The following is a 12,353-nucleotide window of genomic DNA, read 5'->3' as shown; positions in this document are numbered from 1 at the left end:
AAAGACAGATGAGCATCAAACCTTTGTTTTGCAAGGTCAGTGAAAGCAAGTCAAATCAAACATCCTCTGCGCATTAAGTTTAATTTGTCAATCCTGTTTAATGTCTCTGCATATAAAATGATCACTGTTTGAAAATGTAAATAGAATATTCTAATAGTCCCTCTTGTTGTAAAGGGCAAACAGTTCAAATTACATCCGCTACACTGCCTGAACCACTTTGCATAATTGCAAATGACATATAATGAGATCATGCTGAGTGTTTGCTTCAATACAATATTACTTTCTCTACAGCATGCTGGAAGGTATTGTGGTTTTATCTGACTCCAAGAAACCTTTACTGTCCTCTCTGACCTATGGTGCAGTAAAAGATTAAGGTTGAAAAATTACAGCAGAAAATGCTTTTTCTTGAATCAGGAAATAATGGGGAAAAATGTCTTTCAACCAAGCCAATATCAAGTTAGAGATTTGTGTAGAAATCTTGCACAGAACTTGGGACAACTCAAAATATTCTTAACATGATTTTAAAAAATGAAGGCAATTGTGTCATTTTTTCCACAAATTACCTTGTAATTGTAAGGAAATATTACTAATATAACCTTCACAATTATATACATGCTGTAGGATTATAAACCTACCTCCACATTTTGAGCTGGCATTCCAGGGATAAGGGCCTGAGTTCCAGGTAGACCCGGGTTATATATCCCTGAGAAATCCTGGCTCCTGTTGGCAAACCTGTTGTCATTAAAGTCAGTATTGGACTCCAGCCCCAACTGAGGAAATTCAGGAAGTTTGAATTCTGGCAATTGGAAGCTACTTTCCAGAACTGGTGCTGCTTTTGTGTTCTCTGGTTTCCCGTATTTCTCCATAAAATTTGAGAACTCAAACAAGGATGGACCAAGAGAGTCATTTGTCAAAAACGACGGTTTAACATCTTCTTTTATACTCCTGTCTACTCCACTTAGCGACAGGGAAGTCTGGGATATATCTGTAGGCAAACCAAGCTGTGAAGAGGAGGAGGGCAAGAACGGAGAAGCTGTGCTCTTAGTTTCGTGAGAGACTGCGGTTTCGGTACCAGTACTATGAGCTGTATTGGTTGTCGCTGTCAGATTCATCCATGGTGTTGTTGATGGATTCATCAGACTTGAAACAACCGAGCTTTTCCCAAGACGTGACCTACCAACAACAGCGTCTAGAGATTCATCCTCCGACTTGCCTGCATTCCACGTTTCCTTAATGTTTTTGCTCGGTGACTGCAATGATTTGAACAGCATACTCTGTTCTGCACTTGTACGCTTGGGGATGAGCTTGCTTTTTGCTTCTATGCTTTGCAGCTTGAGCAATCTTGATGGGGGTGGGTCTATTGATTTTTCTTTTTTCCCTAAACCAAACTTGAAAACATCTGGATCAAGGGCTTTCTCAAACCGGTCTTCCTTAATGGGTGGCATGGCAAAGGGTGGTGCTGGTGATTTGAGAGGCTTTGGCCTCTTCTGTGGCAAAGAGAAAGGGCTACCCATATTCCTGATGTTTTCTACAAAGCTCTCTAAATCACCGGACATGTCCAATGCACTATCATCACTCTCAGAGGCATTTAGCTTATTTTCTACATTTTGTTTTTTTAGTCCAAAGCTCTGTTCAGCATCTAACCAATTTTTATTCAGTTGGTCTGGGCTTTTCCGTATGATCTCAGGTGGCAATGGACGCTTTTTTCCCACAATATACTGTTTTGCTGCTGTTGCTGTTGCATTCTGCGAAACTTCAGGCAAGTTTACATTTGTCTCTGGACCTTTCTTCAAGTCACTGTACTGTAAAGGTTTTTTATTCTGAAACTCTGACTCAGTAATACCTGTTAATGATGTTGTGGCTTCTTTTTCACTTTTTGGTGAATTGGTTGTATGGCTCTGTGTAGCTGTAACAGAGGTGGGTTGTGACCAGCTTTCCATCTGAACATGTTCTAAAGGACCTCCTGTGCTATTTGATGTTGGGAGCTTGGTCTCTTTTTGCTGGGAACTGTCTTGCACCTGATTTAAAGATGCATTTGCTGCAGACTCATTCTGGGTTTTATTAGACCCAGATTTGTTTGGGTGTTCTATAGAAGCTGTGGCATTCATAGATAAATATTTATTTTCTTTTGTAACTTCTTTTTTTTGCTTTACTAATGCCGGCAAACCACTGCCAGCGCACACAATATTACTATTAGATTGCTTCTTCCCTTTACTTTCCTTTACAGTTGTCAGCTGTTTACTTACTGTTTTCACAACACTGCTCTCCAGCTGGCCCTTGACAGCGTTTTGTTTCACTAAGATAGGTCCTTTGTCCTCTGCATGTGAAACATTACTATTGGATTGCTGTTGGGTCGTGCAGATCTCATGTTCAGTAACAGCCAATTTGCTTTCACTCTGTGCGATAATAACCTCTGACTGTTTCTGAACAGTGCGTTGTTGTCCAGGTGAAGTCAATTTGTTTGTTGCTTCTACAACATTCTCCTTAGATTTAGTCAAGTCTTTTTGTGCTTGCACATTACTTTCAGATGATTTCTTAACAGAACTCTCCTGTCCAGTCCCAGCCAATTCACCAATTGTTTTTACAACCTCGCTGTCAGGTGGTGCTCTGATGATTTTAGTTTGCTGTTCAGATGTACTCAACTCTTCTTCCTTCTGTTGACCAATACACTCGGATGGATTTTTACTTTTTTGTCCAGGTGTAGTCAATTCACTTGTTTCTGCAACAACATTCTGGACAGACTTAGGCAAGTCTTTCCCCACTTGCACAATATTTCTTTCAGATTGTTTCTTAGCAGAACTTTCCTGTCCAGTCCTGCTTAATTTCTTTTGTGCAAAGCCAGTCTCAGATTGTATCTTAACACAACTTTTCTGTCCAGATGTGGTCAATTCACTGGTTGCTTCCACAACATTCTCAGATTGTACGTTGGTGGTGCTCATCTGCACAGATTTAGGCAAATCTTTTTCTGCTTGTACTGTGTTACTTTCAGACTGTTTCTTTGCAGGACTCTCTCCAGTTGTAGTCAATTCCCCCATTACTTTTACAACGCTGGTGTCAGATTGTACCTTTGGGGTGCTGTCCTGCACTAACTTAAATACTTCTTTTTCTTTTTGTACAATATTACTTTTAGACAGTTCAGCAGCTGTAGTCTCAGATTGTACTGTGATTGGAGTTTGCTGTAGCGATGTATGCAACTCTTTTTCGTGTTGGGTAACACTACTCTCAGATTGTTTAACACAACTTTTCTGTCCAGATGTGGTCAATTCACTGGTTGCTTCCACAACATTCTCAGATTGTACCTTGGTGGTCCTCTTTGTTTCAGATTTAGGCAAATCTTTTTCTGACTGTACAAAGCTAACTTCAGACTGTTTCTTAGTAAGGCTCTTCTCTCCAGTTGTAGGCAATTCACCCGCTGTTTTTGCACTGCTTTCTGCTTGTTCCTTGACAGCAGATTGCTGTATAGGTGTACTAAACTCCTTTTCCTTTTGTACGGAACTACTTTCAGATCTTTTCTGCCCAGGCACAGGCAATTCACTTTCTGGTTTTACAACATTATCAGATTGTGTGCTGGTAGTCAGTTCCTTCTTCACGCTTTGTAAAATGTTACTGTAGGACTGTTGCTCAATGATATCTTTCTGGACCAATTTCACAGATTCACTTATTGTAATGCCAGTGTTATTATTAGACAACTGCTTGGAGGTGCCTTTCTCAACAGGTTTAGGCAGTTTGCTTCCAGTCTGTAAAATATCACCAGATTTTTCCTTAATGGGACTCTTCTGTTCCAATGTAGACAGTTCATTTACTGCCTTTACAACTGCATTGTCTGGTTGTGGCTTGGTGGTGTTTTGCTGTAATGAAGTATGGGGATCTTTTTCTGCTTTTAAAATGTTGCTCCCAGGTGGCTGCTCACTAGACACGTGCTGAGCAGAATCATGTGCTTCTCGTTCTACAGTATCACTATTAGATAGCTGCTTAGAGATACTTTTCTGAACAGGTTTTAGCAGTTTGCTTCCCATCTGCAAACTAATATCAGATTGTTCCTTAATTGGGCTCTTCTGTCCAGATGTAGGCAATTTACTAACTGTCTTCACAACAGTACTGGAAGGTTTCTGAATAGTTGCGATGTGCTGTTCAGAAGCAGAGATGTCATTTTTTGCATCAACAAGATCCTTAGACTGCTGCTTTACGCTGTTTGGGTCAAGTACAGAGGATGGTAGTTTGGTTGTTGTATCATTTTTTTCTTTAATTATTTTATTTTGCTTTGCAATTGCATGTGGGTCACTTTCTGTTGGTACATCACTCAAATCGAATTGTTTTACAGCTGCACTCTGATGTGCCAAACTGGGCGAGTCATTAACGTTTTGTGAGGTACTTCTGCCAAGTTGCGGTTTATAGGTATCTAGTCCAGTCAAGCCTTGCTGTTTGGCATCAGATAAGGGCTCATTTGCGGCTTTATTTTCTACCTGCTCCTGAATTTGGGTAATTACTGTAGTTTGCTGTGTAGCTAAATTATATGCAGCCGACATATTTTCTTCTTTAGCTGGTGCCTTTGTTTTACCATCATCAACAAGGGACAACACCCCTTTAACTGTAGAAGGAAGTTCTTGTATGACAACAGGTGCTTTTGTTTCTATCACCTCTGTTTTTGCATTTTCAGTCAGCTCTATCTTTTGTTCGGGAACGCAGTAGTTGTTGATTTCTAGCAGTGGAGTTTCTGAAGAACTCTTTGATGTCACATTAGTGGTTTTGATATTTGTTGAAGTTCTCAGGGACATAGACTCAACAGAAGTCTTCTCAGTGGATGACTGATTCTGCTTGAATGTATTTGACTGGACAGTATTCTCAGTGTAGTCTGGGCACTCTGCTGATGTCTGCAGATCCTCTTGATTATTTCTCTGTACCCCCACTTCATCACTGATATCCGGGCCATCAATATTTTTTCTCGGTTCCATGGTCTTGCTTCCAGACGGTGGATTAATTTTCAGTTTAGCTCTTCCAGTAAACTTTTTAGACAATTTTGGAGCGCATGCAATATCTTTTGTGATATAAAAATCTTTTTTCTGAAAGCTTGTTGTTTTATTTTCACACGCAGCTTTCCGGTCTTTAAGCTTGCCTGGCTTCTCTGATAACTTAGACTCGGCTGATTTCACTTCTACATCGACTCTCTGGAGATTCGGTGGTCTGTGAGAAAGAAAACAAAATGCAGAATTGAGAAGTCAAAACATAGACATGGTTTTCCTTAATATGCTTTGCTAAATAGGTTACTTGTGTGACTCCTATAATGCTGCTAAACAAAATAACCATTCCATTAACAACAAGAACGTCAGTAAAACTCATCCTCCGTCACAGCTGTAAATTCAAACTTCATTAGTAACATGAATCAGTAGATCACCATGACTTATATGCACACAGTGCACAAGTAAGTTTACAGCAATATGTTCTCTACTAAGGACAATTAGTTAGTTAGTATACCTCTAGTTTGTTCCCCACATATTGATGTTTGCATCATCAACATGGGACTAAAAGCAAGAGAGCGAGAGAAATGTGATTATTAGCCCCGCCTTTAACAACTGTGCAAGCTTTGGCTCCCAAACCAAAAACATTAAAAACCAAAATTACACTACAAAGAAATAAAAAAGGGAGGCAGGGCTCTTCATTACCTAGCTCTGCTATTGGCTAAGGGAGTACACATGAGCAATGAAATTTTTTTTTTTTTTTTTTTTTTTAAAAGCAAGGCATAGAAGCATTTTGAAAAAGTTAAAAGGAGACCACCATCCAATGTAATCTCTGCATTTCGTATTATAAATCAACGACTTAAATGCTCAATCTAAAATACAACTGTTGTGCTGTTATTGGTGTCCTATGGATATCAGCTTGATTTCGGAATCAGCCTTTCATTTTAAATGATTATTATATATACTGTATTATAGCATATATTTTATTGGGCAAACATATTTTGTTGCGCTTGGTTGGTAACCAGTTGTGTTGTGTGTTTTATAAGAGTCCTCAAAGTGTGTTAAAAATGCAGTTGAAAGTTTTGAAGGTTATTTTTATAAAGTTCTGAGTTTTATATTTAAAACCCCTCTGCTGTGCTGTATTCTTATTTCTTCTAGTTTGTATCATTTTTGAATCAATACATTAGATGCCTTAGATTATCCTTCTCTGTTACCGCTGATGTATTTATCTATGTGTCCCTATGTGTGGATGCTGCTAATACATTCTAAGGACCTGTCACTGTTGAGTTATTAGAGGTCGAGTATTCAATACCTTCATTCTTGGTATATTCAAATATCTTATTATTTGAAATTCCCACCCCTAATCATAACCCTGATTACCTTGACATCTGTACTGTCAGCTCGGTTTTGCTAATTCGGGATTATACTATTATACTATACATGTGAGTGGGACTAATCTGGCTGCTATCACAAAATACTTGGTGAAAAAAAACAAAGGTTTAAACACAGTAAGGCTGGGGTGATGTATTGATCCATCGTATTGCTTGATCGTCATCGATGCTCAAGCATGTCTATCGTAGTTTTTTTGGTGCGTTTCTTTTGGTACCACTTCCTCTGCCCGTTTTCACGATGCACATTTGCACCCGATTAAAAAATAAACATAAGGTAATTGTATTTAGGTTCATTTTATACCACTACACATAAATGAACGGTGGAAAAACAACAAAGACTGCTTTCCAAAAGTAGCCCACTTGGCCAGAAGCATCTGAACCAACCCAGCAACAGTAGCCCCTAGTGATGGGGTTTTCAGCAAGGCTGGACAGGTTTTAACCAAGCTCCGTTCCTCTTTAAAAGCAAAGAATGTGGATGCTATCCTGTTTCTTTAACAAAATGTAAGAAATTGACACTAAGATACAGGGCTTTTGTAAATAAGTTATGTAGTTGTTGTGGAAAATTTACCATCTGTTACTTGTTTAATTATTCAATGGATTATTTTCATGCTTTTACCAACACCTGATCAAGATGAAAATAGGTATAGCATTTTTTAAATAAGTCATGAATAATCTGATGTCATTTAATTGATGTAATAGTTTTCAATAATTTAGTAGCTATTCTGTATATTATCAGTAGCTCTACATGTATTAATTCTGTTGAATTTGGGGACTGTTTGTATTTTTTGATGCATTGGAAAATGATCAAAGATAAAAATGAGACATAGTCCCAGCCTTAAAACACAATTAGTTCACACCCTGTAGTGGGTGTCTTGCTAATTACATAGCATACTTGGCACATGTGAATAAAAGTGAAAAAGCACAATGACATCTGACATACTTAACAGCTAGACAACTACAAGAAAAAAAAAATACTGTATAGGGTTCTTTTTCCATTCAAGTCACGTGAGACAATGCAGAACTCCAATCAAAAGACACAAAGTCCTCTCCTCATGCAAACTAGCTATATGCAGACATGCCATGACAAGTAAATTAAGTCTTTTTAGTCCGTAAACATTTTTTCACTTTGAGGAAAACATAACACAGGAGTTTAGTAAAAATTAGTTTAAAATGCAAATAAGTAGACCCCCTGGGTATATATTTAGCCAAATAAAAAACAGCATGACATTGGGCTCAGGATGCACAATCCTGCAATGGGGGGGTGGGGGTGTTGTGGATTGTTCTGAAAACAAAATGCTGTTGTGTATTTGTAATTCTTCTCACTGAATGCTATTTAAATATGCTTATGCTTGTGTTGTGCACTGTACTGTAAGGTAAAGGAAATCCAAACGGTTCAGCTACAGGCAGCTCTGACATTTGTTGTGAACATCTGTATCTAATTGTATCCAATCAGTAAGACAAAATAGAAGCGAAACAGGCTGATCTTTACCAAGCTATGTTGATTTAAATACTTTTTATCCGCAAAATGTGAACCAAAAAGAAAAGATAGGTGCCTGTTTTCGCATTGGAAATAGTGATATTTTGAAATATCACTTTTTGTCCTGGTCACAAAAAGTATAGAAAGTTTGTGGGGAATAATTTCAGCCAAATGCGTGTTTTTTCATTCACATAAAGTCAGAAAATTGTACTATACTGTATTTACAGTATAATCTATTCTAAATCTTTTTTTGAGGCACTTTAAGCAATTAGGAATTTTGAAATAACACAAAAGCAAAGTTTGTGGGGAATACCCAGGAAAGCAATTAGGAAAAAAAAAAAAAAAAAAAAAAAAAAAAGTTACATGGTGAAATCAGCTGCATGTTACTTGGTAATGGTGACAACTGATTTATATTAAAATATTGCACTGATACCTAAAGACATGTTAGCTGGTTTTATTCTATTTCATAGCACAGTTAAATATGTAGTTGATTATGACTGAACTGGTTTAGAAGACATGGTGCCAAAGCTTGCTGTTGGACAGAGTCTGCAGCAGGAGCAGGAAGATGACTCATGTCCGCTGCACAAAATGGTTCAGTTACTGGTGGACGAAGCATGTCAGCAGTGCGAGTGCCTTCTGAGGTTTGGAATTCAAACCAGCAAGAAAACTGAGGGGAGAACCAAGCCTCAATAAAGCACACACATTTTAAAGTGCATTCCTTAAAGTGCTATTTAGTGTGCTTGTGGATGACCCTGCATCTGCTTAAACCACATGGAAAAATACACAGTTTATCACTGGTTCCCCTTTCTTACATATAACAATATAACAATAACAATATAACAATATATATATATATATATATATATATATATATATATATATATATATATATATATATATATATATATATATATATATTTTTTTTTTTCTTGATCAAATGGTCTGATTTTAGTTAGACCTGTGGAATGGAACTGAACTACTACGTACACATTGATTATATGCTAGGAAGTAACAGGAACTCAATATAATTATATGAATATCATGACTTTAAGCATATAAAAAACAGTCAAAGCAGCAAGAGATACATTTGACAACAAGAGCCCAAATACTGTATGTATTGCAAACATTTGGTACAGTTATTAAATTAGTGTGGTTCTATGTAATATTTGAAAAATCTCAAATGTATTCAGTTCAATTATAGAAAATAAAGCTCATATTGACAATTAAGTCACTGCAATTGCTCTAGTAAGTGTATGCATAAAAAATGTACATTGATCTGCACACAGTACAGTATATTTCAATTTATCAAGAGAAACATTAAAGCTTTGAGAATAGGGCCCCATTCTTCAGGACTAGAAAGAAACACCTCATTACACATGCTAAATGGCTCATTCAATGTACAGGTTTCACTTCTATATTTTTATTTTATAGTCTTCTATCAAAAAATGATTTACAAAAAGCCTCCTTGCTATTCTGTACATAAATATCAGGTCAACTATGTTTCTAGTCAAACAAACTTTTTCAAAGCATACTTACATTTTGATTTCAGATTTCACGGCGGTTGCACAGGCCTTGGTAGTCACCTCGTCCACACTCTTTCTACTGTATTCAGCTTCACCATGAGTGACTTCAAATTGTAAATTTTTGGATAAAGCCTTCTCTCCATGAAGTGCTGTAGAATGTGTGCTGGTGTGTTCTGAGGACAGTGTTGCTGCTTCTCCTTCCAAGGGCTTAATTTCAGCATTCACAACATTGACTGCAACCCGATTGTCTTCCTGGTGAACAGCCTTGTTTGCATTTCCCACCTGTGTGTTTTCTGTTGTAAAAAGAGCTGGCGTGTTGCCTTCAAGTCCAGCCTGCACTGTGACGCCTGTCGACACACACTCTTTGCTCCAAGTATTCATGGAAGTAGGTAAAGCAAACTCTGGCGGAGGCGATCCTTGATCCATTGTATCTTTCCTGGGAAGCTTAGAGCTTGGGAGTTGGTGCTTAATCGTTTCTGGTGTTTTGATCAAATTAGTTTCCACCCTCCCCTGTTGATTAAAGAAGACCATGCTCCCAGCTTCAAGCGCTTGCTCAGAAACCTCAACTTTGTTTCCCACTTCAGGGCTGATCTTCGTTTCTGTGACATCACAGAAGGTATTAGCTGTGCTGCTTTCTGGTTTCTCCTCAACAGGCTGCTGGCAGTCAGCAGATCTCAGTGGCCTTCTACCCCCACTGCGTCTACTCTTTTTTCCCATTACTTCAGCTTCTGCAACAGAATATTCTCCAGGTAAGAGGAAAGGGCCACAGTCACCGTGTTTCTGCAAGAAGACTTCTACAGTGAAAACTTTTGTTTCGTTTTTGGATTTGACTTCTGAACACTCTCTAAGGCTTTGTGATTCTTGTTCATTACCTGCTAAAGGCGTTTCCTTATTATGTAAGCTGGGTTGAATTTCTGAATGAGGTGCAGTGGATACTTCTTTGGGTGTTAGCAGACTCTCTCCAGGGTGCTCAGGTAAAGGCAAGTCCCTGTTATGTTTGAATGCCTTGGTGCTGAAGGGCTCTTGAAATGCAAACTTTGTCTGTGTATCTTCCTGGTATTTTGGGCTGACTTTCGAAATATCAGAGTTTCTTGAGAATTCTTTACCTGCAGATTGACTTGGTAGACATGCGGTGGTCTCTTCCAAGTACACCTGAATTTCTTTGTGTGCGCCTCCTCCTGTCTTTTCTGACTCCAAATCCGAAGCAGACCCCTTCCTGGAAGGCAAGGTTTTAAAATGTTTCCTGTTCCTTTCGAACCTTTGTTCTCCTCCTGTCTGAAGCTTTGTTGAACCACCCACGTTAATCACAGGACTCTTGGGGCTGTTCAGGGATGAACCCTGGCTAAATGGGTTAGAATGCTGTGTGAAGTCAGTGACCTTTTCAAAACTCTGTAGTTTACTACTGTGTGTGTCGACCTCTAGATTTTGAACAGCCTGTTTTATGGACACTCCTTTTTGTTTGTCTTCGTTTTCCAGTTGGTCCCCACAAGCTGTCACTGCGTAAGACCGAGACCCAGGGAAATCCGTTCTCTTGATCCCCTCTTTCTCATCCTGCCTGAGGGAGGCTGTGTATTCTGATAATGCAGCAGGTTCTTCAGCTGTAGCATCTGAAGCTTCAGATGACTCTTTACTTTTTCTTCTCTTGCTGGAATTGAAAAAAGTCCCAATTCGTTCAAAAACTCTGGTTTTCTCTTCTGTTGGACAGTGAATCTATGAAATAAAATTAAATGTTAAGTGTTACATGCAGCAAGGCTGTGCTGTTCTTACAAAATATAACAGCATGATTCTAAGGGCCTACATGACTAATAGGTTTGCATCAGCATTATGATTAGGGGTGTGAATGAATATAAACAGTCACATTTTCTATACCAGAAACTATTGGTAGTGCTAGTGGCGGTTGTGGAACCCCTGAAAGTGTCTGTATTTAATGTTATACAAGCAAATTAAAAAGCTCACTTTTTTATTTAAAAAACATGACCAAATAACTGAAATGCAATACACAAAGCTCTGCAGAATTTACTGTGCAGGTTAATCCAACTGAACAAAACCTGTTAAATGCAAATATAGGCTACATGACCGAAGCAATACATGTCTTATCAATTCTCTCTGTACAGTGAATGTGTGTTATTCATTCTGTATTTCACTGTAACCCATTTATTAAAGTAAAACAGTTTTAATTGAGAGAGAGAGAGAGAGAGAGAGAGAGAGAGAGAGAGACAAAGTCCAGAATTGTTTTGCAACTAATACTTTGTCCCCATAAAATATCTGAAAGAATAAACAAAGTCAGAAAAAAAAAAAACGTGTTTTTGATTTACGAACCAAACTGCATTCCTAAAATCGATTTCTAAAATAAATACTAATCGGAATTCAATGATCACAGCAAAATTAAAGTTTGTTTAAATTAACATGAAGACAGCGCGTTCTTTCAGAAATGATAGAAATTAAAAGAAAAAAAACCCAGCTCTGTCTAACCAGACCATGGAATGTCCTCTATGGACTGTAACTTCTACAGATGGCCAAGGTTAAACATTAACTTAAGTTACACAGACAATACTGGCACTTGAACGCAACGGTTAACTTATGACTCCCTACTTCGTAAACAGTAGGGCATCTGTGGAATAAAGCAATTACACTTTTGGAATACTTTTTTTGCCATTTTTCTGCTCATTTCAGAAAACAAATGTACCGGTACTTACAGTCAATGTTGTTTTAATGTGATTGCTTTTTAATGTAACAATCTCGTTGAGCCTGATATTTTCAAATAATGTTACCGAACAACGACGATTACTTTAGTACACGTCTCCCACTTGGCTGATGTAATCCTACCATCCAGGGAAACCACACGAATGCAACCCACTCCAAAATCAGAAAATACAAATTCTTTGCATATTGTTATGAAACAGCCTTCCAAAACCGCCGTCCCTTTGGAACTACTGCCCATTAAAACAAGCAGAAGCGAGCTGATAAAGTTGCCGCAGAATGTCTGGAATTCTGTCATAAGAATAAA

The 12,353-nt window shown here is 38.1% G+C and overlaps 1 protein-coding gene across 2 annotated transcripts in view; it reads right to left on the bottom strand.

Moving 5' to 3' along the window:
- The window catches only part of crybg1a (crystallin beta-gamma domain containing 1a), a 68,701-nt gene that overhangs the window by 16,603 nt on the left and 39,745 nt on the right, over nucleotides 1-12,353 (bottom strand). For both annotated transcript variants that reach the window (XM_041251268.1, XM_041251269.1), the window contains exons 3-4: nucleotides 9,360-11,056; nucleotides 636-5,181 (exon numbers count right to left, since the gene is read on the bottom strand). In XM_041251268.1, coding sequence (XP_041107202.1) covers nucleotides 636-5,181; nucleotides 9,360-11,056 — 6,243 coding nt within the window. The remainder of the gene's footprint in view (nucleotides 1-635; nucleotides 5,182-9,359; nucleotides 11,057-12,353) is intronic.

Source organism: Polyodon spathula, chromosome 5 (genome assembly GCF_017654505.1).
Source record: "Polyodon spathula isolate WHYD16114869_AA chromosome 5, ASM1765450v1, whole genome shotgun sequence".
Lineage (NCBI taxonomy): Eukaryota > Metazoa > Chordata > Actinopteri > Acipenseriformes > Polyodontidae > Polyodon > Polyodon spathula.
The sequence above is the reverse complement of the archived record's forward strand: the minus strand, read 5'-3'. Positions and strand labels throughout refer to the sequence as shown.